At 36.9% G+C, this 26,702-nt stretch overlaps 1 protein-coding gene across 2 annotated transcripts; it reads right to left on the reverse strand.

The window, feature by feature from the left end:
• Window positions 1-2,444: 2,444 nt before the first annotated feature.
• LOC143888384 (protein DETOXIFICATION 23-like) lies at window positions 2,445-26,483 on the reverse strand. 2 transcript variants are annotated; one of them, XM_077392776.1, is made up of 10 exons: window positions 26,401-26,483; window positions 25,772-26,128; window positions 24,587-25,128; window positions 22,534-22,620; window positions 22,394-22,450; window positions 22,040-22,278; window positions 21,205-21,323; window positions 10,613-10,699; window positions 3,188-3,313; window positions 2,445-3,153 (listed from the first exon to the last, which is right to left on the reverse strand). In XM_077392776.1, the coding sequence occupies exons 2-9, from the start codon at window positions 26,015-26,017 to the stop codon at window positions 3,233-3,235; spliced, it is 1,458 nt and encodes a 485-aa protein (XP_077248891.1). In that variant the 5' UTR covers window positions 26,018-26,128; window positions 26,401-26,483; the 3' UTR covers window positions 2,445-3,153; window positions 3,188-3,232. The 2 variants fall into 2 exon arrangements, with proteins under 2 accessions (XP_077248891.1, XP_077248892.1); XM_077392777.1 differs by lacking the exon at window positions 10,613-10,699.
• Between the last annotated feature and the right edge of the window lie 219 nt (window positions 26,484-26,702).

Genomic DNA, 26,702 nt, shown 5'->3' on the forward strand with positions numbered 1-26,702 from the left:
TAGGAACTCTTTTCTCTTTATAAATAACCTCTCCCAAAAATAATTTTCCAATCAAAATTTTTTATACTAAGTCGAATAATTTGGAATTAATGTGGATTTGGCTCAAATCCAAATCCAATTGTCAAAAAAACTTGCCAAACGCCGGATTTGAATTTAAAAATCCAAATCCAAATCCAGCTCCAAATCTATATCCATATCCATTTCCAAGGTGTACCCAAATGGTCCATAAATTCATTTGAGGTATAGTACCTCCTTTATAAGAGCTTAAAACTTTTATTTTCCTTTCTAATTGATTTTCATCATCTGTTTTAATAGGTGATGAATTTTTAAAAAGATTCATCCATATTTTTAAAAAGTTCACTATAAAGAACCTAGAGTAACGGTCTATAAAGGTAAATAACAAGACTTTATATGGTGAATGCCCACGTAGATTGGTACTGGCAGTACAAGGGTACTGCCCTTGATATTTGATCAATAGGAGCACACTTTTTAAGGTGCTGCTGCTAGATCAAACATCGAGGGCAGTACTCGTACTAGGGCTGCAACTCGGGTCGGGCGGGTCGGGTTTTGGAGAACCCAACCCTACCCGAGAAATATCTCGGGTCGGGTCGGGTCGGGTTTTTTTTCGGAAAACCCACGATTCCCAAACCCGGCCCTACCCATGATAAATCTCGGGTCGGTTCGGGTCGGGTCGGGTTTTTTCACGTTGACGCAAATTTTTAAGGAAAATTCTTGTTTGGCAAGGCAACTCAACTCATAGAAGCAGAAATTACACTCACATTACACTTGAATCAAACAATGATGTAATTACACTCACATCACACTTGAATCAAACAATGCTGTAATCAAACAATGTTGTAATTACAATCAAACAATGCTGAATCAAACACTTGAATCAACTCAACTCATAGAAGCAAAAATTACACTCACATACAGTAACAGTGGGTGCGTGGGTTTTCACTTTTAACTTTGGGAAAATTACATTTACACCCTCTCTAGTTTCTGACACATCCACTTCTACCCCTATAGTTTAAAACGTGACAAATACACCCTGTAGTTTCAATTTGTTTAAGGTTTGCCCCCTCAGCTGAAGGTTCGTCCATAGATTGAAGGGTTAGGATGATCCGATGGAGCTGATTTTTTGGGCACACTATATCTATGTCAGGACCCATCAAATGAACGCTTTGGATCATCCAAATAATGTGGGCCCCTAGCCGAATCCAAACACTACCAAAAAATCATCCAAATAATGTGGGCCCACATTGTTTGGATGATCCAAAGCGTTCATTTGATGGGTCCTGACATAGATAAGGTGTGCCCAAAAAATCAGCTCCATCGGATCATCCTAACCCTTCAATCTATTGACGAACCTTCAGCTGAGGGGGCCTACCTTAAACAAATTGAAACTACAAGGGTGTATTTGTCATGTTTTAAACTATAGGGGTGGAAGTGGATGTGTCAGAAACTAGAGGGGGTGTAAATGTAATTATCCCTTTAACTTTTAACTAACAATAGAAAAAAATGTACATACTATAACTTATGTAACTCGGGTCGGGTCGGGTCGGGCCCCTTCAAACCCGGCTCGACCCGAGATTCATGCGGGCTTTTGAATGCTGAACCCGGCTCGACCCGAAACCCATGAAACCTGAACCCGACCCAAGCTATTTTCGGGTCGGGTCGATGCGGGTCGGGTAAAACCCGGCTCGAGTTGCAGCCCTAGGTACTCGTACCGCCAATCTCGATCTGTATGTGCATTCATATAATTTCTCAGTAAAAAAAGTACCTTTCGCCACTCCTAGAGCATTATGTTGTTTAATTCACACACATTGCTGTGAATAAAGTCCTAAGTTTTTTTTTTTATTTTGCTATTTAATGAAATGGTTTTCTTGTTGTCAGAGGTCCAACCTCTAGCTGTATGGTAAGGCTTTGGTTTTCAACCTTGAGGTTGGATGTTCAATCATAGCTTACCTACCTAAAAAATAAATGGTTTCCATGTGATTGAACACATATTTCATATTTGTTCTCTATTTTACATTCGCATGTCGCAACTAGGTATTAAACCAAAGTTCACTATTTTCTTCAAGGATGAGAAATTTACTTGCCCTAGTCTATCATGCCAAACATTCGTAAAGGCAACAATGTAAGTAGAAGAAGTATAAGCTTTATTCATTTCATTTTCATATACGTTGAGTTTAAACAGCTCATTACAGGCATCCCTAGGATAACATTGTCTGTCAAACACCATCTTAAAGCCTTTCTTGATTAGAATTGGAAGTTAACTACACATCAGATTCTTTTAGATATATGGTACATAGAGGACATCCATCTGGTACATGGACGACATCCACCAGCTTGACAACTCTCCTAGATGTGAGCTTCAAAATTATTGCCCCTTTCGAATTCTAGTGCCTACTTTTATATGCAACAATCTTTACACACCGAAGTGCAACTGTAACCCTTTCTTTTATAGTAAAATTGGTATCTTTCTCAAGATAAAAAAAACAACACTTTTATTCTTACTACAATAGAAAACTAAGGATATTCCTTCTTTTCTTCCCTTTCGGAATATTGTAACATTATGAATCACGGACATAGAAAATTCTAGTAAGAAATTAATGTATCAATTTTAACTTACTCATTTATATTGTTCTCGGTTTCTTTGCATTAATTTCCTTACCCCTGGCTTGCAAACAATATTTTGTTTATAGAGAACGATCTCATTTCTTTAGAGAACGATCTCAATTCTTTAGAGAGAGAGAGAAAACAGTTCCTACACACGTGTAGATAAGTTATCTACACACTAGCTTAAAATACAGTGGGGGCCACATTATTTGGATGATCCAGACCATTCATTTTTAAGGCCCTCACATAGATAGGGTGTCCACAAAAAATCAGATCCATAGGATCATCCTAACCATTCGAACTGTGGAGGCAAAAAATGGACTAATTTGTGAAGGTTTAAAGACATCCATTTAACCTCCACAAATCGTAGGGTTGGGATGATCCTATGGATCTGATTTTTTGTAGACAGCCTATCTATGTGAGGGCCTTTAAAATGGATGGTTTGGATCACCCAAACAATGTAGGCCCCCACTGTATTTTAAGCTAGTGTGTAGAGAACTCTCTACACATATGTGTAGGAACCGTTTTCTCATATATATATATATATATATATATATATATATATATATATATATATATATATATATATATATATATATCGAATATCTTGCTAAGCATGGGAATTGTTGTTAGATGAATCACTAGCATCAGGCAATAACCATTTATTTAGCCGTGCCGAAGCTTTCTCGACCTGCATAAAGGACAAAAAGGTATATATTAGTTTCTTCAAAAGTGCGTGCTAAAAAGGCATTAGTTAACCACTGTACAGTGTCATCCATTTTAAATAACAAATTGAAGGGTTAGGATCATCCCAAGGCCTCCAATTCTTGGGGCATGGCCAATCTATGGGGGCCAACAAATGAATGGCTTAGATCCTCTGTAGAGGTGTGCCAGAGGTGTGCCCCACTATATTTTTTTGCTACATGTTCACCTACACATTTCCCTAATATAAAACTCCCTCTATTGGGGAGGGTACACATAGCCAAAAAGTATAGTGGGGAAAAAATGAACTATGCCATTCATTTGTTGGTCCTCGTCTTATCTAGTAATTGGTGGCCAAAGGATTATCTTCCCCATTCGATTTGAGGAGGTTTCTGTAAGCCCAAGGGCTTATCCTCTTACCTTGTTTTAATGATTAATAAACCCAAATTGATTAGTTTGCCTTGAGTGTTGTGCTATGGATAGGAAAGTCACTGTAGACACCCCCATTTTGCTACGCTTTAAAAAGCAAAAGATTCGGTAGTTTGTCAAGTCTCGAGTCTATATTCCGCAATAGATTAGGCAGCAATGCATTTTAGGGTAGATTTCATCTCATTTTAGGTGTTTGGAAGTTGATTCGCAATCCTAAAGGTTTCTAGGGTGTTCCAATGGTATCTGGAAAATGAAAGTTCAAGTTTTCAAACAAGTGAAAAAACCTGCTATTTTTAGAATTTCCAGGGTTTCCCTCATTTTTGCCCATTTTTGCACTTCAGGGGTATTTTGGTCTTTTCCTTTGTTATTCTTTTGATTCTCGAAATGTGTCTGAGAGATTATAGATGATTTCATGAATTTTGGAAAACCTGCTAAAATTAGAATTTCTCAGGGGTTTTACTTAACTTGGAAATTTTATGTGCGAAGGGCATTTTAGATATTTTCAGGGGGTACCAAATGATCATGTTTGATATTGCCCACCAAAAGAAGCAAACTTAAAAACTTTCTATTTTTTAGGTTTGACCATGAAGACTTTCTATTTTTAATTTTCCCCTTTGGGGGCAATCAAATTTAAGGTCATTTTGGTCGCTTTTGGGTGTTTTGATCGAATAAGGGTATTTTGGTCCGAAAAAATATTTTTCTAAAGGGGATGGTTCGACCATATGTCGAGGGTACACCATGAATGTCATATGGGTTGAGTTCATCAATGAAAAAATTTGAATTTAAAGGATTTTATTGAATTTTCATTGAAAAAAAACCCGAAATACATGTCATATGGCCCATTGGGCTAAAGCCCATTAGGTGGGGGTCCATGTGGACCCACCCATGTGGGTTGGCCACATAAGTGGGTGCCCCACATGGGGAGGCCACATGCAAAAAAGTCCAACATGGGATGAGGTGGTTGGTGACATCATATTTGTTTTAAAAAAATAATAAAGAAAAGAAGAGTTATAACTAGAAAGGGCTAGTAAAGTCAGGTTAGTAAAATTGCCATAACGTTTTACCTTCTCATTCAAAAAATTCGTATCTATACTTGTTTCGAACGTCTCGAAAAGATCTACAACTTTCTAGTTTATCACTTTTTCTGAATCAGCCCCTAAATAAGTCGAAAATGAGCTCAAACGTGGACAGCCCTCTTTGGACGAAAATCATTCATAAAAGCTAGTTTCCTATGTGAGAAGGCTTCTAGATTAATCTTGAAGGATCTATATTGTGTAATTTAGCATGTCTTATTTGACAAGAAATTAAGATTAGAATTTAATTAAATTTGGAAACAAGTAAGAAAGGAAGCAAGAAGCACAAATTGGAAACATGCTAAAGAAAGAAGCTCTCACATTGGAAACTGCTAATTTTCTCTCAACCCTATCTTTTCTATAAAAGCAAGCACACACAACCTTTGGGTTTCTTCTTGAAACTTCATCCAACCCTAGGAGAAGATCTGAAAATTCATCCATCTCTCTTGCTCCTTTCTTGGAATTTTGTTCCATTCTTTTGGTGTTCATCTCTTCTACTTGGTTCTTCAAAAAGAATTCTCATATTTCTTCGACATAATCAACATATTGGAGATATTCTTTGGGGGTTTTCTTTGCTAATTGAAAGGGTAAGACAAAGCGTATATCCGAGGATTACTTACCCTAGAGACAAAGAGAACTAGCAAGGTTGGTATTCCAAAACCCTCTTTCATATATCTTAAACTAGAAGCATGCTAGGATTGAATTTGTGATTTTTTTTTAAAGTCATGAATATTAAAGAATTTGAATGTGAAATTTTAAGGAGATTAGATCAAGTTTAAGTTATTTCATAATCTGAAATTTTTCTTGGAAAATCTATTTTTTATATTAAAATTGAATTTTCGGAAAGAAAAGGGTTTAAAATCCAATTTACAAAGCAATTATAACAAACCTTTACAAATTTTTGAATTTTTCAATCTCTGAGTGTTTTGCACATTAAAAAGTGTAGAAATCTGGAATTTCGAAGAATGTTGACTTCGTTTTGACCGCGATTTGACCTTTTGAACTTTACCCTCAAAGGGGTAAAATTCTAAAGATTGAATTTAAAAAGATGTCAAAACAGATCCCAAATCAATGAAAATTTAAACATAACATAATTTTAAGATTTTCAATTAGCACGAATTGTTTTATGAATTCTTGATTTGATTTAAAGGGTTTAAAAATTCATTTAACTCTAGGGGTATTTTTGGAAAAAACCAATTTTCGAAAAATCTATAAGGTTTTCAAAGTGAAATTTGGATGAGAAGCAAATTAAATCTAATCTAATCTCCTGTGAATGTTTCAAGATTTTTGGTTGCTGTTGGATATTTGTTTATGATTTTTTATGTCAAATCATGCATGCTGTATTAAATCTGAGAAAAATAGTAAATTGCAATGAAAACTTCTGAAAATATGTTTTTGATAATTATTACTGGAATTACATGTTTTCATAAAGTTTAAACTGATTTGGATTTGATTTACTATGTGTTTCTTTGTTAATTCATAATCTGGTTAGATATTTGTAAAATCGTAAATTAATAGTAAATCATTCTTAAAATTTATGAAACTTTTACAGTAATCTTTTCTGATTGTAATAAAGTTACTGTAGAAATTTCATATTGTTTCGAATTGATTTACTATACGTTACTGTGTTAATTTACAATCTGGACAGAAACTTTCAACATTGAAAAACTAATAGCAAAACACATTTAAAATCTATGAAATTTTTATAGTAATCGTATCTAATTAAGAAGAAGTTACTGTAAAAATTTCATATTGTTCTGAAAAGATTTGCTATATGTTGATGTGTAAATCTACAATCTGAATTGAAACATTTTAAAATCCTTAAGTAAATCGAATTAAAATCAAATTGTTTTAAAAATTTCCAGATGATCATAATATTCCATCACATATTCAATCATTAAATTATCAAAATAGAAACCTTAGGAATCACTGATTTTCTTTGTAAAATCCTGATGCTGTGATAGTTTAATGGTTGAAATCGCATTCATAATCGTATACTAATTGTGATCAATCCTTGACAATTTGAGCATGTAAATTATAGTACGATATTGGCTCCGAGGTCTACTGTCCACGGAAATCCTGAGAAACATGCCAGGTAATAACGTACTATAACTTAGATGTTAAATTGTGCGAGGTGAGAGCGCACGATTCCCTTTCATGAATGCGATCTAAGCATGAATTTTATCAAGCCTTAGAGCCTTTGGTATTCCTTAGATGTTAGGAATCAGAAACCTTTTAAAGAAACTGAAAACCTTTCATTTCAACAAACTGAATTGATTTAATCCATGTCTTTGGAACCGTTGGATCGCGGTCTCCCATCGTAGGATCCTTTAGAGCCCCTTAGGAGCACTCACGTCACGTTGTGTTCTAGGTTTTAGGGAGTCCTAGAGTTAGGAGTTCAGCCTCATCACGGACGCTTGCTATGAATAGCAACCGTGTTATAGGTCTAGTTACACTAGTCACCCAATCTTTTCCTAGGACAAGCCTAGTAAACTAGGATGTAGGCTAACCTGCATTAGTCTAAGGAACAACTTGCATTTAGATAAGAATCATATAGCATCTTAAATGAAATCCTAGGATAATAAAATCCTCAACTTGAATTAAATAACTCCTCTTAAAATTGTTGAAACAGTCAAATCAGTCTAGATCGGTGTCTTAGTTGAGTTAGGCATAAGTAGCTTAGCTTAGGTGCACCGAACTACGTCGACTCTGATCCCAGTGAGGCTTGGGTAGGTAGGCAGCTTGGATGTCTGATGACATACCAACCGCGAGTCGGCACCACAACAAATTGTGGTGTTTTGTATATTAATTTTCTTGTAAATACTTAATCAAATCACTTAGGATTTTTCATGAAATTAGAATTTTAGGAGAACTTTCACTTAGATGGAATTCAAACAAATAAAGTAATCAAGATACACACTTAGGATCTACATTGAAATTAGATCATAGGATGCATGTCACATAGTTCGCACATTAACAGAGAGTTGAATGAGCCATTTAAAATGAATTCAAAAGAGTTAGCTTTTGAAATTGAAGACCAATTATCGGGCAGGAATGGTGCATGTCGTGGATAACTCCCCATACCTTCCATTCTTGTAACCAGGTAGCGAGTCTAGATTTCTGGTGAATTATGGGTCCTAGATCCCACATCTAGGTGGCGACTCTGTCAGTCTCTTTTGTGTGGAATTCGGATTGCCTTAGTGATCCCAAGTCTACATAAAAGATGAATTAAAATCAACACTAAAAATCAACACGCCAATCGCGTGGGTACGAGAGACCAAGAGAAGGCGTGACGGCTCGCGCCCCACCCCTCTCGCGGGATCGGGTCCCACAGTCACAGGTCAATCCAAGCTAGCACACACACAAAGATGGCCTATGCTTGAATATGAACCTAACAAAGGACAAAGGAGCTAGAGCATACAAAGGATCACTCATGCCTTGGAGGATCTATCAAGGAGAAGCTCAACATCATCCACATCAAGCATTGAACATACAAAGAAGATCATAAAGGCCAAAGCTGGAGGATGAACAAGCACTGCAAAGGACAAAGGAGCTTGAACCAAATGGTGGTATCATCCTTAGAAAGTATAAAAGAAAGAAGCTCAACTTTGACGATCCTAAAGCTAGCCAATCATCACATTGAAGATCAAATGAAGATTGGCTCAAGAGAAGTCCAAGAGAGTAGCTAGAATGGTAGAATGTATCTCCTCTCTCTCTTGCATTTTCTCTCTGTCAAGGCACACTTTAAAATCCCCTAAATATTTTTAAAAGATTATTTTCAAAGAGACTATAACACACCCTAATTGGACTTAACTGGTCTATGATTGACCCTAGTGGTGTCCACACTTTGTTGGACCCATAGAAAAATCAATTCATGTATAGGACCCAAGACCATGGCCCAAGTCCCTGAATTTTTATTGTTAAAATGGATTTTCAAACAGGGCCGGTCGACCGCGGTAAGGTACCTGGAAGTCCAGCACCTATCGGAACATAGTGGGCTGGTCGACCGGGAACTCACGATCGACCTCGAATGTATTTCTGAAAGTCCAGAAACAATCCAGCATGGTCGAGCCGGTCGACCTCCATAGGGCCGGTCGACCATGGATAGGAACCTAGACAAAAATAAAAATGTCCAGGTTGCTCTCGGAGGTCGACCACGACACACTCGGTTGACCGCAGCGCTTTTGAAATTCAAAATAAAAAAAGAAGTGCCCAACGACGGCGGGCGACCGTGACACCCCGGTTTACCATGACAGTCTAGAAAAAATCTCTCACAAATCCCTTGTGCCTTGATTTGGAGAAAATCTTTTGAGATTAGTTTAGGCATCACTTGTATTCATCTTTGAGAGTATATTAGGAGATTCATTGTGCATTGTAGCCTACATAGAGGCAAAGCTATTTTCTTCTTCTTCATGTGTATCGGTGGTGAGGGCATCCATATTTAATTCCCTCCGAAGTGCGCTTAGTTCTCGGCGGTATAGGAGAGACAGGTGTAAAGGTAGCAAGGGCATCCTCATTTAATTTCCTTGGGTTGTAAAAGCCTCGGAGCCAGGAGTAGTGGAGGTCTCAATAGTGGAAATCCTCAAGTGCGACCTTGAGAATAGTGGAGTAGGCTGTTGGTCGAACCAATATAAATCTTTGTGTGACTTGTGTTGGTATTTCTATTTCTCTCTCACCCTCTCACTCTTTTATTTGTGATTGCATTTTTACATATTTAGAATTGAGTGAGTAGTTAGCATTTTAGTTTTGATTGAATATTTGTACCTTGCTAATTAGGCTATTAATCACTTAATTAAGTTTGCTAATCAACAAGGTTTTTGAACTTGTATTAATTTGTAAGTTCAACTAATTCAAACTTAATTAAACAAGGGATACAACTAGGGTAAAATTGGTTAAAGTTTTTTAAAAGGCAAAAGTTTTTATAAATATCCTATTCACCCCCCTCTAGGTTGTCAAACCGGGTTACTCTTTGGATTTCAGTTTCTCAGTGGGAATTCACATTACGGAAACTTCTATAGATCAGAGGGTTAGGATCATATTATGGAAATGATTTTTGGGGCACAACCTGTTTACATTGTGGCCCAACAAATTGACGGTTTGAATCATCCTATGATGTTTTATGTACTATACTTTTTGAAAAATATGGGATTATAGGCTAAAAAGTATAAACAATTCCAAATATCATACATTGAGATTTGGGTTCCAATTTGTCATTTGTCCCTTTCTTTTGACGTAAAATGGGAGTAAAACAAATTTTACGCCCATTTTGACGTAAAATGGGCGTAAAATTTGTTTTACGTCCAATTTAGGTTGAAAGAAACAGAGCCTAAGAATTCCTTAGCTATTGAGCAGTTTAGAAAGTAAATTCACTTTGTGCAACAAGTCAATTAAACTATGACAAGTTTCAAGTTGACCATGGGCGTAAAATTTGTTGACATCTATTTTAAGACATAAAGGTACTTAAGTCATTTTCTCTCTGTTTCTTTCGACGTAAAAATAGATATAAAATTTGTTTTATGTTGTAAAAATGGACGTAAAATTTGTTTTATGTTGTAAAAATGAACATAAAACAAATTTTATATCCATTTTTACGTCCAAAGAAACCAAGCGTGAAAGAAACATGGCCAAAGAATTTCTCAGGCTATCTAGATGTTTGAAAAGTAAATTCATTCTCTGTAACAAGTCAATTAAAGTTCAGCGAGTATGAAGTTGACTAATGCTATCTTGTGGAAGAATAAATCAATGTAAGTAACCATACTAAATTAAGTGCATTTTTCTCCTACTACCTGAAGACTCCAATCTGTTCTCCCAGTAATGCAAATAAGCACAAGTGTTTGTACAGCAATTCCACACATCATGCCAATCCAAATCCCCTGAAAAGAAACAAAAAAAGATGAATAGAGAGAAAGAGGGTATGGTTGCCTTCTACTATGCTTCTCATTTTCCGACTTCTTTTGAAGCGAGGCGTGTGGACCATCGCTTGGAAGAACTCATCTTTGCTTCAAGAATTCAAGTCAGGAATATTTTTTTCATGATAAATTGGTGTCTCCAAGTTGTGAGAGAGGGGTAAAACAGCTGGAGAAGGAGAGAGATTTGAGAGGGCAAGATTGAGATGAGCTTGAGAAGTGGCTAAAAACCAAGAAAAAAGTGATCGTATTTTGAATAGACTTTTTTTGTTTTCTGATTTTTAACTACTTCACATCAATTGGAGACACTAGTTTCTTGATTTGTGTTCGCTTATTTTTAGCCACTTTACCTGCCCTACCCCTCTCTCACCACTTCGAGACACTGATTTATTATGGGAAAAAATATTAATGGTAGCCAAATGTGTTGTGGGGTCTAGCCCCATGTGGTGGCCCCACATACGACACTCATATTACTTCCCTATTTCGATTCGGAAAGTGGGGTTGTAGACACCCCATTTTGCTCTACCTTAATCGATAAAGAAATTAGGGTTTGTTTTCCGTCGGTTTTCCAATGTCTTTCTTTCCCGCATCCGTTTGTTACATTTCTAAATATTTTTGGTCATTTCCGTCGTGTTTCGCATTTTCCCGCTAAATGTTGAGAAGGATTATTCAGAAAAATCTAAACTAGGGAGAATTTGTACCCGTTTGTGTGGGACCCGCTGATGTGGGACCCGTTTGTGTGGGACCCGCTGATGTGGGACCCGCTTGTGTAGGGCCCGCTGATGTGGGACCCGCTTGTGCGGAACCCGCTGATGTGGGACTCACCATTAGCATGACTTAACTTTCTCTACCATTTCCACTAACTTCATTTTTCCCTTTAAAATAACACCATTATCTCCATTACCATTATATATTCCATTATCCCCACCACCATTCCCACCATTACCATTATATATTCCATTATCCCCACCACCATTCCCACCATTACCATTATATATTCCATTATTCCCACCACCATTCCCACCATTACCATTATATATTCCATTATCCCCACCACCATTCCCACCATTACCATTATATATTCCATTATTCCCACCACCATTCCCACCATTACCATTATATATTCCATTATTCCCACCACCATTCCCACAATTACCATTGTTTATTTCCATTATTCTCCACCACACCCACCATTCACATTATATATTCCATTATTCCCCACCACAATTCCCACCATTACCATTATATATTCCATTATTCTCCACCACACCCACCATTCTCATTGTTTATTTCCATTATTCTCCACCACACCCACCATTCTCATTGTTTATTTCCACCTCTCCACTAAGTTTTTCACTATATAAAGAGAGGTGATGAGAGGAAGAAAAAAAAAAAAAACACATTGTTTTTGGATAGTTTTCTCTTTCTCTCCCTCAATATCTCTCACTCTCTCACTCTCACACTATCATTATCTAATTTCTCTCCTTATTTGTTTCTCCCCATCTCTCTCCCTTGTTCCATATAAAAAAAAAATATAAAAGAAAATAAAACAAAGAAAAAGAGAAAGAAAGCGGAAGCGGATCAAGCGGCGGTGCGATTTTCGAATTTTTCGGCTCTCGGATTCAGCGAGGATTTCGATCACAGGTAGGTACTTAATTTTTAGATTTTTCTAGAATTATTTGGTATATTTGCATGATTTTTAGTATTTAATTGGATTTAGTTGAAAATTAAATATGTATGCTCAAAATCATGATCTCCATGAGTGTTTCGAAAATAAAATATATACTAAATGAATTCCAAAATTAATGAAATTTTGTGGGAAACTAATATGATACCAGTACATTCTACCATGAAATTTTGAGAATTTTGAGAATTTGTTTGGTATATTATTTTATGCTTTCTTTGAAATTTACCAGCTTTTGGAGGAATTGTTACTGACATCAGATAACAACTAAAATTCTTAAACTTTTTACAGTAGTCTTCAATCTCACATTTCTAGTTACTGTAAAAGTTTCAAGTGATTTGGATCTGTTTTCATATGGGATGTAGGGTTAATTCATAATCTGGTCTGAAAATTAAAAAATCTGAAACTGATAGTAAATGGTTTCCAAAATTCATGAAAATTTCTCAGTATGTTATTTTTACTTATATCTTATTAATGTAGAAATTTCATTGAATTTTGATTTCTATTTCTTGTAGTTTGTGTGTTATTTTTACAATCTGGTCATTTAATTGTTAAATCAAAATTAAACATGAATTTAACTTAAAAATTTGCAAAATTCATTCAGTAAGCTACATACATTCTCAGTTTGCTTCTGTAAAAATTTCAACTCATTTTGAATTCGTTTGCAATAATTTCACTTGTAAAATCACTCATATGCTTAAAATTGATAAAATCCATGGAAAATTCGAAATTAATTGAAAATCATATAAAAATTCCTAAAGAACTTTAAAATTCTGTCATATGTTCACTCCTTAATCCATTGAAACAGAAATTTTAGGATCTTTAGATTTTCCCTGGAAAAATGGCCAGTGTATCCATAATCGTATCCCAATTGCAACCAATCTTTGACAATTTGAATATTTAAGCTATAGCATGTTATTGGCTCCGAGGTTACTGTCCACGGAAATCCTGAGATTTGCCAGGCAATAAGATGCTATAACCTAAGTACTAAATTGCACAAGGAAAGAGCGCACGATTCCCTCTCTTGGATGCCATTCTGGGCCGAAATTGGTGAACCCTAGAACCATTGGTATTCCTTAAGTGTCCAAAAACTGAAAATCCTTAAAATCTGAAATTCGTTAACCTCAAGAACTCAAATCGATTTATCTTGTGTCTTTCGGAACCATTGGATCATGGTTTCCGATCTAAGAACCATTAGAGCCCAATTTAGGAACCCTGGTGTCAGGTCGTGTCCTAGGTTTTAGGGAGTCCTAGAGTTAGGAGTCCAGCCTCATCACGGACGTTTATTATGTATAACAACCGTGCCATAGGTCTAGTCACACTAGTCACCCAATCTTTCCTTAAGACGAGCCTAGTAACCTAGGATGTAGGCAAACCTGCATTAGTCTAAGGAACAATTTGCATTTAGATAAGAATCATATAGCATCTCAGATGAAATCCTAAGATAATAAAATCCTCAACTTGAATTAAATAACTTCTCTCAAAACTGTTGAAACAATCAATTCTGTCTAGGTCGGTGTCCTAGTTGAGTTAGGCATAAGTAGCTTGGCTTAGGTGCACCGAACTACGTCGACTCTGATCCCAGTGAGGCTTGGGTACGTAGGCAGCTTGGATGTCTGACGGCATACCACCCGCGAGTCGGCACCACAACAAATTGTGGTGTTTTGGATATTAATTTTCTAGTAAATGCTTAATCAAATCATTTAGGGCTTTCCATGAAATTAGAATTCTAGGAGAACTTTCACTTAGAATGAATCCAGACAAATTAATAAATCAAGATACACATCTAGGATTCACATTGAAATTAGATCATAGGATGCATATCACTTAGTTCGCACATTAACATAGAGTTGAATGAGCCATTTAAAATAAATTTAAAAGAGTTAACTTTTGGAATCGAAGACCGATTATCGGGCAGGAATGGTGCATGTGGCGGATAACTCCCCATACCTTCCATTCTCGTAACCAGGTAGCGAGTCTAGATTTCTGGTTAATTTCGGGTCCTAGATCCCACATCTAGGTGGCGACTCTGTCAGTCTCTTTCGTGTGGAATTCGGATTGCCTTAGTGATCCCAAGTTCACAGGAAAGACGAATTAAAATCAACAATTAAAAAACACACGCCAATCGCGTGGATACGAGAGACCAAGAGAAGAGAGCGCGGCGGCTCGCCCCACGCCCCTCTCGCGGGATCATGTTCCACAGGGGTTTCCAACTTGAATAAAAAAAGAATTGAGAGTGGTGGTGTGGTGTGTGACGTTTTGTAAAAACGTCAATAGGGAAAAAAAGGAAAGAGACAGGGAAGACAAAGAGAAACAGGAGAAGAAGAAAAACTTGGGATTTTTCTTGTGTTTTAGGGTTTTTGGCTTGGGACCAAAATCGAGGGCTCTTTTTTGGGCATTCTTCCTGGAGTTTTTCACCATGCCGTTGAATCCTCTCGTTGCACGGAGACTTCGCGAGGATTTGGATTTCTTTGAGTTGAAGATCGAAGTGGGTATTTGGGGTGAGAAAGTAAGATTTGTCTTCCCCAAAGAGGTAACCCTTGTATCTCTCTAATTTCTTTATTTTCTCAAGTATTTCGATGGAAACTTGAGAGAGACGTTTTATTACCTAATTTTATTAGTGGAATTTTTCGACGGATTCGTCCCGTGGTTTTTCCCTCTTCGTTGGAGGGTTTTCCACGTAAATCTTTTATGTTCTATTGTGTGATTGCTCTCTTAATTGTTTGATTACTTAATCCACATATTTATTTGCTTCATAATTTGAGTGGGTTTTCTTTGGCGAAAAACCCAACAAAACGTGCCCTTAGAGAAACGGCTAGTTCGGCTTAAAATCAGGAAACTAGCATCCCCAAGTGATGAGAAGTGACTAAAAATCACTAAACAATTAAGTCTACTCAAAATAAGATCGCCTTTTTCCTCATTTTTAGCCACTTCACCGTCCTTCCCTGGTAGAAAAAAAAACTAAAAGCACTGTCCAGAATGGTTAAACAATACAACCTATGCAGTCAAAAGATTTTTTAACACTTGGGATAAAAAGCAAGTCATTGAGAGGATCAAATAGAACCATTTTGAGCTTCTTGAGTCAATATATTTTGGAAGTTATGTTTACGGAATTTCGATCAAAGGATTGGTTTTAAATGCCTTAGGATTTTATTTTCATTTTGAAATACCCCAAATCCCTTATTATGTAAATTTGTTTAGTAAGGGGGTATTTTTGTCAAGTTTATTTTTAAGTTTAGGGCTTTCTTAACCTAATGCGAGCGGAAGAAAGAAGAAATTGCAACACCAAAACTCAAATTTAATTTCTCACCTTTGATCTATGATTTTTACAAAACCATAACAAATGAAGAAAAAAAGATGGCTCACGGCCTCTGTTTCACAAAACGTGAAATATCAATTTCTTAAAATAAAAAAAAGTGCCTTTCCCCCAAATCACATACGTTATTTAATACCAAACTAAAGTCCTAAAATCATTCTAAAACTACCTACAAAAAATAGGAAAAGATCTCTTTAGATTCCAAAGAATAAAAGAGTTACTAATCTATGAAACACTTACTAACTAAAGATATCCTAAAATCCTATAATACCAATCTATTGCTAACTAGAGAAAAGGATAATAACTAGGAAACATATCTCAAATATATTTTTGGTTTCCTAAATCTTTTGGAAACTTTGAATTTGGCATGACTCTTTCCACGTTTCCATATGATATACCCTTTTCCATATCATGCGCCTGCATCATAACCTAAGCTTTAAATACTAATAATACGCCTTTTTCTCTTCATAAGAAAACCTAGACGAAGACAGATCGGCAACCGAGGAGGGCTTTGGTGCTGGAGGACATATTTAGATGTTTGTATGGATTTGTAGATAGTGAATTTTTCGCTTTGTTTCCTTCATCTCTGCTCCTAAGTTAGGTTAAACTTGGTTAAATCAAAAGTTTTGCACGTGTCTCCCCCGTTGATCGCCGTTCGACGAGTTTCCGGTGACCGAACCAGACTCTTTGGAATCCTCTTGACACAAGGGTTCCAATAAGACTGACCTCGATCGATTCGATTGAGCAATTAGGGAGATTTGTTCCTTTTAAGTTTGAGAAGTAAGGAGAAAGCATGCAAAACTGGAAAACTCGAAAGGTCCTACATGGACGACCGTCAGCCCGAACGGTCAATTGTCACCTAAGCATTGTTGATAGTGGGCTCAGATGGTCGACTTTCCAGAGGCCTCCGATGAAATGTATGTCGACCATGGCCTAACACGGACGTCCGTTCTGAGGCCCTGTTATTAGGGCACAATTGATTGTAGTGCATATCGGTCGACTATCCAAGGCGCTTCGTGACCTTCTAAATTTCTTTCCATGAGGCCCTAGGGCATGCTTCATGCACCCAAACCACCCTGTTGGCGCATCTTAGGATATGTTTCTAATTTCTGTCCAAATTTTGGACATTAGGTGACTAAATTTTGAGTTTCGATAGATCGAAAATTTAGTTTTGAGGAAAGTAATATGGCACTTCTTTAGTGTTTTCTACTCCAAAAAAAACCTATTGTGGCTTTGTAAATTGCGATATTTGTTTTAGCTAAGTATCATGTAAATTTTTTTTATAAAACCTTTAGATTCATGTCAAGCTTCGTACAATATACTCCTATTTCATAAACTAGGGTCTAGCATGCCTCGTTTTGAAGATTTCAGGTACTTGTGCAATCATGCTCTGTATAAAGATTTTGAAATATTTGTGCCAGCATGTTGCAGGCAAAAGATTTTGAATTATATAGAATTTATGATATATTTTGAAAACTTAATATGTTGTTATGAAGGGTTCTAAAAGAATTTCATATCCTAGTAATAACTCGTTTTTCGAATCGATATGCTATTTTGATAAGTTTCAGCACATGTTTTGCGGCACTTTTAATCATGATAAGCTACATGTATGTTTGTTTGCATGACCGAGAAAGCTATATTTTCAGATTTTATGTTGTATCTCATGATGGATCTGATCCGATCCTGCTAATGGGAAGCAATACGTTGGCTCTCGAATCCCCCAAATGGGACTGATACGTTGGCTCTCGAGTCCCCCAAATGGGACTGATATGTTAGCTCTCTAATCCTGCTATAATGGGATATGATATGCTGGCCCTGTCTACTTTTAGTCTGAGAAATTGGTTTCGATCCATGCTGCTGGCGCAATAGAAGTTGATCTGTAATTTAAGATCTTCAGCCTATGTGCATGAGATTATTGGGTTTTGTGTATGCTTATTTTTAAGCTCCACTTCGGTTTTATCAATTTTGATAAAAATACAATTTCCGATAATTTGCTTTGCACCTAGTCATTCCTTATCATGTCTTGTTTAATCATCAAATTTAGACTTTGTTCTTGGTATGCTTAGACCCAACTAGGAATTTGTTATATTACCTACTAGCTTTCGAGTTCACGTGTGTTTTTCTATTGTTTTTCAGGTTCTGAATCTTTATTTTGCGTAGGGCCAAGGAGAGTGCCCAATTAGTCTGGCACTTTGGGAGATTTTACTTTGTTTAATTGGACTTTAATGTATTTAATTAAGGCCCGAGTGTTTATTTGTTTTGAAAAATTGAAAGAACTGCAATGGTTTAAATTCTATGTTGGGATTGACGTTGGTATCTTTGACGGTTCATCTATTTATTTATGGAGATACTACCTGCTCTGAATAATACTATAAGGGCCCGTTTGGATGCTGAGAAGATTTTGATTTTGATTTCTCATAGTTGCAGCCCTTTTTGCGTTGACATTTAGATCCTAATCAAGTCCTTGAATTTCCAATTCAGTGTCTGACAGTGAAAAAAATCAGATTTCCTAATATTATGTGGAAACAAGAAATTGGAAATCCACAGATCTGGCAGTTTCCGTCACCCTCTTTGCTCCTCAACCTCTCGCTGCAGGAGGAATTACCCCCTTCTCTCTCTGTCTCCCTCAACATGAGCTGGCAGATCTATTCATTTTGTACTAAAAACTCAATTCCAAATCCAAATACAAAATCTGAGGTATCCAAACGTGCCCTAATATATTTTGGATGAATTGTTAGAAGGGGAGTGATAAATCAACCCCCATATATCTTAAATCGACCCCCTATGTGTCTATCTCTCTCCTCTCTCTCTAACCCAGAGGAGAGAGAAAGACACATGTGGGTCGATTTAAGATATTTGAGCTAGGGTTGATTTATCACTGCATGCTCTTGATCCAAACCGTCCATGTGATGGAACACAACATCAATAGGTTGTGCCCGTAAAATCATTTCCATAGGCTGATCCTAGCCCTCCAATCTATAGAGGTTTCCATAATTAAAAAAGCATAAAAGATGGGGTAGGATTGAAATTATGTGGCTTTAATGGGTGCCTTTGTTAAAAAGAATAGGGGGGGGGGGTAGGATTGAAAATATGTGGGTTTAATGCGTGTCTTTGTTAAAAAAAGTAAAAAAAAGTGATGTGTAATTCTCATAGAATTTTGGGAGAAATTCAAATAATTCACTCATTTTCTCTTCTGCTATATAGTATATATAGATATAGTATATAGATATAGTATCTATATAGATATAGTATCTATATTTATATACTATATACTATATAGCAGAATACTATATCTATATACTATATAGCAGAAGAGAAAAGGAGAGAATTATTTGAATTTCTCCCAAAATTCTATGAGAATTACACATCACTTTTCTATATCTATCTACTACAATATAGCGGGAGGAAAAAGAAATTTCTTTTCTTTTTATCTGGGACTTACACGTCAGCATTACTCTTTTACCATAATCCCCTTTGCTGATATCTAACATCTATCTCTATGAGAAATTATTTGAGGGTAAAATCGTAATCTACATACGAAAAGTACCGACACGGGTACCTGTCTATGACAATTACGGTAAAAAACTACCAGGAAGAGGTAAAGACATATGACAATGACGAAAGAACTACTTTTTATTACTCATGCAGGACACTTACAAAATATTGACGGATTCCGGGCACCTGAATAGGAACAACAATTATGGAAACCTCTATCGATTGGAGGGCTAGGATCAGCCTATATCGATTGGAGGGCTAGGATCAACCTATGGAAATAATTTTACGGGCAGAACTGATTGATGTTGTGTTCCATCACATGGACGGTTTGGATCAACCTATAACCCTCTATAGATCGGAGGGTTCGGATCAACCTATGAAAATTATATTTGGGGCACAACCTATGTAGGCAATGGCCCATCTAATGGACGGTTTAGATCATCCTATGGTACGGGCCATACCGTACATTTTAATAAAGTGAGGAGTGCGATCATCAAAATACAGTGAGTAGTGCTATTATAAAATATGGTAGTGAGGACATTAGCACTATATATAATTTGAAACCATCGTTGTTACTTGGATGTTCCCACACGGGTCGGGTTCAACCCGAATTTGGGTTGGGTCGGGTTAAGCTTTTTCGCAAATCGAGTTGGGTTGGGTTGGAAAAAATCAACCCGAATTGGAAATCGGGTCGGGACGGGTTGGGCTATCGGGCAACCAAACCCGACCCGAAACCCGAATTTGGGTTCCATCTGAAGAAGTTCTGTATATGTGTTTTTCTTTTTCAACATTGAAATAATCTCCACAATCCACAATGGATGGTTTGGATAATCCTATGGTGCGGGCCATACCGTACTTTAGTAAAGTGAGGAGTGTGATCATCAAAATATAGTAGTGCGGATAACATTTCCCTTTGTTAATTGTTAGTCCCAGTTTGGTTTGGATTTTGAGAACCGATTGTGAGTTAAAAACTGATTATTGGTGACTCACTATTGGTTCTCAAAATCCAAAACAACCCGGCTTGAGTTGAGGTGGTCAACAATTGGTACCATATCAAATCGGGTCAACCTGACCCAACCCGACCCAACCCTACCCGAATTGGAAATCGGGTTGGGTCGGGTTGAGGAAATTGCAAATCGGGTTGGGTCGGGTTAGAAATCGGGTTGGGTTGGAAAATATGGGTTCCTCGGGTTGGGTCAGGTTGAGACCCAAGTTGCACCCCTAACGATGACGAAAATACTACTTTTCCTTATTCACTATGTGTGGGTCAAATTACGGAAAGTTTGATATTACGAATGCAGGACACCTGTAAAAATATTGACGAATTTTGGGCACCTTAAGACGAACAACAATTATGGAAACCTCTATAGATTGGAGGGCTAGGATCAGCCTATGGAAATTATTTTACGGGCACAACCTATTTATGTTGTGTTCCATCACATGGACGGTTTAGATCAACCTATGATGTGGCCTGTAGAATTCTTTGTCGGCCCGTGCAGCGCACAGGGTTTTTTGCTAGTATATTATATAGCAGAAGAGAAAAGGAGAGAATTATTTGAATTTCTCCCAAAGTTCTATGAGAATTACACATCACTTTTTTTGACTTTTTTTAACAAAGGCACCCATTCAACCCACATATTTTCAATCCTAACCCCCCGCCTTTATGCTTTTTAACAAAGGCACCCATTAAAGATACATAATTTCAATCCTACCCCCCTCCTTTATGGTTTTTTAATTATGGAAACCTCTATAGATTGGAGGGTTAGGATCAACCTATGGTAATGATTTTACGGGCACAAGCTATTGATTTTGTGTTCCATCACATGGACGGTTTGGATCAACCTATGATGTGGTCCGTACAGTTCTTTGTTGGCCCGTGCATCACATAGGGTTTTTTACTAGTATATATATATATATATATATATATATATATATAGAGAGAGAGAGAGAGAGAGAGAGAGAGAGAGAGAGCCTTACTTTAACTTCTAGAGAGGTCAGGTAGCCGAGCAAAATTCCTAAAGGAATCCCTATAACATAGTAGCAACCAATGTTCACGTATGCTACAACACTCTGCCAACCAGCCCCCAAAGCTACCCCTGCTCAAAATCACAACACCACAAAGATTAAATGAAAAGAAATAGAAATAGAAATGCCAAATTCCGAAAGGTAGAAAAAGAACAAAGAGGTTACTATAAAATAAATTAAAAGAACAAAGAGGTTACTATAAAATAATTGTTTAAGGACATGTTGGGTAACCATGAAAAAATATTTCATGGAAAATTCATGAGCTCAACTGTAAAAGAGGAGCTAAGAAGGGAGGGGAAGAGACTTTAGAGGTCACGAGTCAAGAGAGCATAAGATATCCCTAAACAATAGTAAAAATTTATACACTAGTTCAAATTGAGTTTTTTTTTACTGTACTTTTAGGAGCGTTCCATGTTCCTCCCATTCCCACCCTCTTTAGTCCCTCCTTACTGTCCATTTCTTAAAAGTGGGCCTACTAATATTCCATGGAAAAAAATTTCATGGTTGCCAAACATGCTCTAAAATTTCTGGGTTACTAGTCAGCTCCCATATAAATTGGAAGCATCAACCACCAAATCAACAGCAATGAAAACGTGATATTTGCATTACCTAGTTTGATAAACACACACCCATCATGCCTATTCTTTTGTCTTCATTACCACTCAATGGTAGTTGGATTTGCAATAGGCAATGAAATACTTGCTCGATGGGGGTGTGTATCAAAACAAGGTGATGGAAATGTAGGTTTCCTGTATGATACATATAGCAAAGAAGCTGAAGAATTTACCTGTGAGTACTGGTTGAACGCTGTTGAGCAAGACGGAGAATGATAGAAAAACACTGAGACCTGACACTGCTTTCGCCACCTCTACGCTGCTACTGAATGCATAAGAAATGGCATTGCCGAGTGCTAAAAACAGCACAAAAAACACCACACCAATAGATAATGAAGTGACCGAAACCACTTTTACTGCGAATTTTGCAGCTTTTGCATCTCCACGCCCCAATTCAGTCGCCACTCTTACGCTGTGAAACCAAAAAATGAACAATCTTGGTCATTTGTATATGCACCAAACATTTGAGCAAAGGATTTGGCCCTCCCATTACCACACATCCAAAGAGAAAGGAACTAAGACCATACCTTGTGGCCGACAAGAAACCGATAGAGATCATTAATTCCCAAGCAGTAATGTTGAGGCTGCAAATCCACATTTAGTTAGTGTCAATATGTTAGTTTGTGCGTATGAAATGGAGAAAAGCACTCAATTGTAATAATCATACCAGATAGAGAAGGCCGATATTGCAATCGTGGCATTTTTCATGTACCCCGCTACTAAGATCAACACGGAATTGTACCATAGCTCTAAGCTGTTGTAAACAATACGTTAATAGCCATATGGAATTGGTATTGAAACCCATAAAATTAAGAAAGTTGAAGCATATAAATTGGAGTTAATTTCATAGAGAATAGCTCCATAGAGAATATTCCTAGGAAGAGAATCGTCCATAAAATTCTAATGATCAAAACCCTTTGATTAAATTTTTGAGGGGGATATTTAATAATGGGGATTTGCTAGGCAATTTCCCCAAAAGTGCTGCTGACTTTTCAGCAAATATAATAAAGGACTAGGATCAATTTCTCTGGGAGTTTTTTTCAGCAAATATGGTAAGCGCCACTAAATTCCAGCTTTCGATTCCCGCTCTGGCAACCTTGGTTTGAATCATCTAATTAAGTGGACTCCACTTCATGGTCCATTTCATAGTAGTATTTACGACTTAAATGAGTGATCTTTTCATTGAAATAGAAAAAAAGAAGATAAAAGTAGAATAAAATAAATATTCCTTAAAAATAAGATAAACCCAGAAAAATGGTAAATGTCTATAGAAAATGGGGAAAATGTCCTTTTCTCATGGAAAATAACCAAAACACCCTTATCTTGTAAAAAATAAACAAGAAATCATATTTCATAAAATAACCAAAGTACCCATATCTCATAGAAATTAAATGAACCCATAACTCAGAAGGAAATATCCATACCCCATGAAATATGAGTCTTTTGATCATTCTCAATGGGATACGGGATTTTTAGTCATTTTTATGTATTAGAGCTACTTTGGTCATTTTCTATGAAAGGGGATTTCTTTTGTTATTTTCTATGAAAAAGGGTATTTTAGTCATTTTCTATTAGATAATGGGGTTTTCTCCATTTGCCACCAGAGAAAAGTATTTTTTTTATGTATTAGGAGTATTTTGTTGATTTTCTATGACCAAGGGCATTTTGGTGATTTTCTATCACCAAGGGATATTTGGATCAGTTTCTGTTACAAGGGCATTTTAGTCAATTACATAAGGGTATTTTCCGCATTTAAGACAAAAGTCATTTTCTCTCAAAATAGGGAAACTTTGGTCAGTTTCTACGGCAAGGCATTTTAGCCATTTACGTAAGGGTATTTTTGTCATTTTAAGACATACAGGTACTCAAGTCATTTTCTCTTAAATAGGGAAACTTTGGTCATTTTCTATGGCAAGGCAGTTTAGCCATTTACAAAAAGTATTTTTGTCATTTTAAAACACACAGGTGCTTAAGTCATTTTCTCTTGAATTCGTCATTATCTATGGCAAGGGGTATTTGGGTCATTTTCTATGAGAAATATTCAATCACGGAATGATACGATGTCACATACTATCCTTCTAATCTCGGCCACGAAATGGAAATTGCCACCAAGGCAACGTTTAAAATTTCGGTCGAAATCTGCTACATAACCCGAAACCAATATTTTATTTAATATTAAATTTTGGCCGAAATTACAGAAATTTCCGTAAAATATTAAATTAATATTAAAAAAAAAAACAGTTTTTTTGGGTCAAATTTCAGAAAAACTGAAATTTCGACCATGCTCCAAGGAAGCTGATTCTAAGGGCGCTCCATCCCATGTTAATTCTTGTGCATTCAGTTGTCCAGGTCCATTAGTTGGCCCTATCCCTAGGGATGCATATGAGACATTTTCCAATAATGGTGGGGCCTACCAATTCATTTTTGGAAGCATGGTTTTAAATTTCGTCCGAAACCCGAAATTAAATTTCTGATTTTGGTCAAGACCGAATAGTGGGGTGAAAAGATCATATAATTTCTGGAGAAACTTATCGGGCAATAGTAAAGATATAAGTAGCTATGGTCTAACCTACCAAAAAAAAAAAAAAAGTAGCTATGGTCTTTTGGTCAAGGTGACCTTTAAATCATAGCCATTCACGGTGGACATAATTTCAACATCATAGAGGAAAAAAGCTTGAGATGAAATTAAAGGGTAGGTTAGAGGACTAGAGGAAGCTTACCAGATCATTACACCGGAGGATACAGAGAGCTTTACCACCGGCCATAGTTCTGAAAATGCACTTTTAGAAAACCCTTTCCATGTTAGTGGACACCATCCTCCAAACACATACACAAATTCTCCGGCGATCGTCAGCCAAGTCGATAGAACCATGGAACCCATGGCACCAGAAACTCCCAAATTCAACTTGTAAACAAAGATCCATGAAAGGAGTATATGAAGTGTAAATGATATAGCAGCTAACCATGCTATGATAGAGTTCTTGAGTTGGGTTTGGAGAAACACTTGCATGGTGAAGTTAAAAACAAAGTAAAAGTTTATGGGGATGAACCATAAGGCGATTTTTCCAGCGGCTTCAGCTAGATCATCATCCTCGCGAAGTAGCTTAAAGAGCGGAGTTGCAAAGATATAGAGAGGAAGTATTAGAACAGCGGTCGAAAGGAGAATGATCCATGACCGCTGCATATAGATGCCCATCATGTGGTACTGTTTTGCTCCGAATGATTGGCCACAGAAAGTTTCCAGGGCACTTCCCATGCCCAACTGTAAAGGAAATGGAAAGAAAATAAGAAAGATGATGGGCGACTCTATAATTAATATACTCGAACAAGGGTATTTATGTCATTCTAAAAGCACAATGATTTTCCAAGCCATTTGCTTTAAAGCTCAACTTTTTTGTTTAAGTCCTGATCGTGTTTGGAGACAAGAGCATCGGTATGCGGATCCCACCAACAGGGATCTCAATTGGCTCAGTTCCCGGCCAATAGGATATCCATGACCACTTGATCATTTCCAGCAAAAATATCAGTGGTGAAACTTCTTTAGGATCACCCAAAAATCATTTTTGTTTGATCCAGGCTGAGGAATACCGAAAAAAAATTTGGACTTAACAGCAAAGGAAGGATGTGGGTAGAAATAAGTCCCATACACTTCAACCTCTATTTTTATCATCTTATGTGTAACCTACTTTTCAAGTCCTCCAGCTTTTGGAGTGCATCCCCCCTCTCTCTCTCTCTCTCTCTCTCTCTCTCTCTCTCTCTCTCTCTCTCTCTCTCTCTCTCTCTCTCTCTCTCTCTCTCTCTCTCTCTCTCTCTATATATATATATATATATATATATATATTGCCAGGTTCACATGGTGCAACCTATTTACAAAAAGAAAAGGAAATTAGCAAGAAAGAGCTTACCAGGATTCCATTAGCGAATCGCAAGAGAATGGTTTGGACGAGCGCATAGGCGGCAAGCTCAATTTCGCCGATGTGTCCCATGAACGCCTGTGTCACAACGAACATCCCAAACAACGAAAGCCTCGTGAGAATAGAAGGCCCTGCAACTCTCCATAACTTCTTTGACTCTGACCAAATCCTTCCCTTTAAGTCTTCTCCCTCACCCTTTTCTGATGGAAGAAGCGTTTCATCCACACTACTTTCCATACTTCTCTATGTAGAGCATATGAGAAATCAAACGTTTAAATTTTGCATCGACTCATCTTCATCTAACGGAATTCTTGAGGTGGCATATCTTTTTTCCTCAAAAGCTGCGACCTTCCAAATGATAATAACAAAGGAACTTCATTAAAAGTTTGATCAACACCTACGGTCAAACTACCGAATATTTTAATATTGGGTTACATCATAGAATTTAAGAGGTCCTTATATTATTGGCAAATTTAAAGTAGCTTCTCCATGATAACATCGAAACAATTCTTTCTCTAAATTGTACATTTTCAGGTTCGAACTTAGTTGGCTAAGATATATAGAATATTAATTGGGTCAGGCAGTTAATAGTAAGGAAAGAACTGAATTGTATGTCTTACTAAATTTTCAGCAGCGGGAAGAAGGCATTTTTGACTTGTTATTGGCTTGAGCTAAAGGACTTCAGTGGTAAGTTAAAGGGAAGATTTTAGTGTCTTATTAAATAGTTGGGTGAGTAGAAGATATTAGAGCTTTGAACGTTAGATGTTCTTTTGGTTTGACAGGTAGTTAATGATGAACCCATGTAGAGATGTGGCCAAAATGAATTCTTACGAAAGGAGACAACGAAATAAGGAGATTTTGATGATTATGAATCAGAGACTTTCTGTCTACTATAAATTTCTTGGACAATTTGGATACACTT

This window comes from Tasmannia lanceolata, unplaced genomic scaffold (assembly GCF_043159265.1).
Source record: "Tasmannia lanceolata isolate RefF3 unplaced genomic scaffold, GAP_Taslan_0.1 ptg000012l, whole genome shotgun sequence".
Taxonomy (NCBI): Eukaryota; Viridiplantae; Streptophyta; class Magnoliopsida; order Canellales; family Winteraceae; genus Tasmannia; species Tasmannia lanceolata.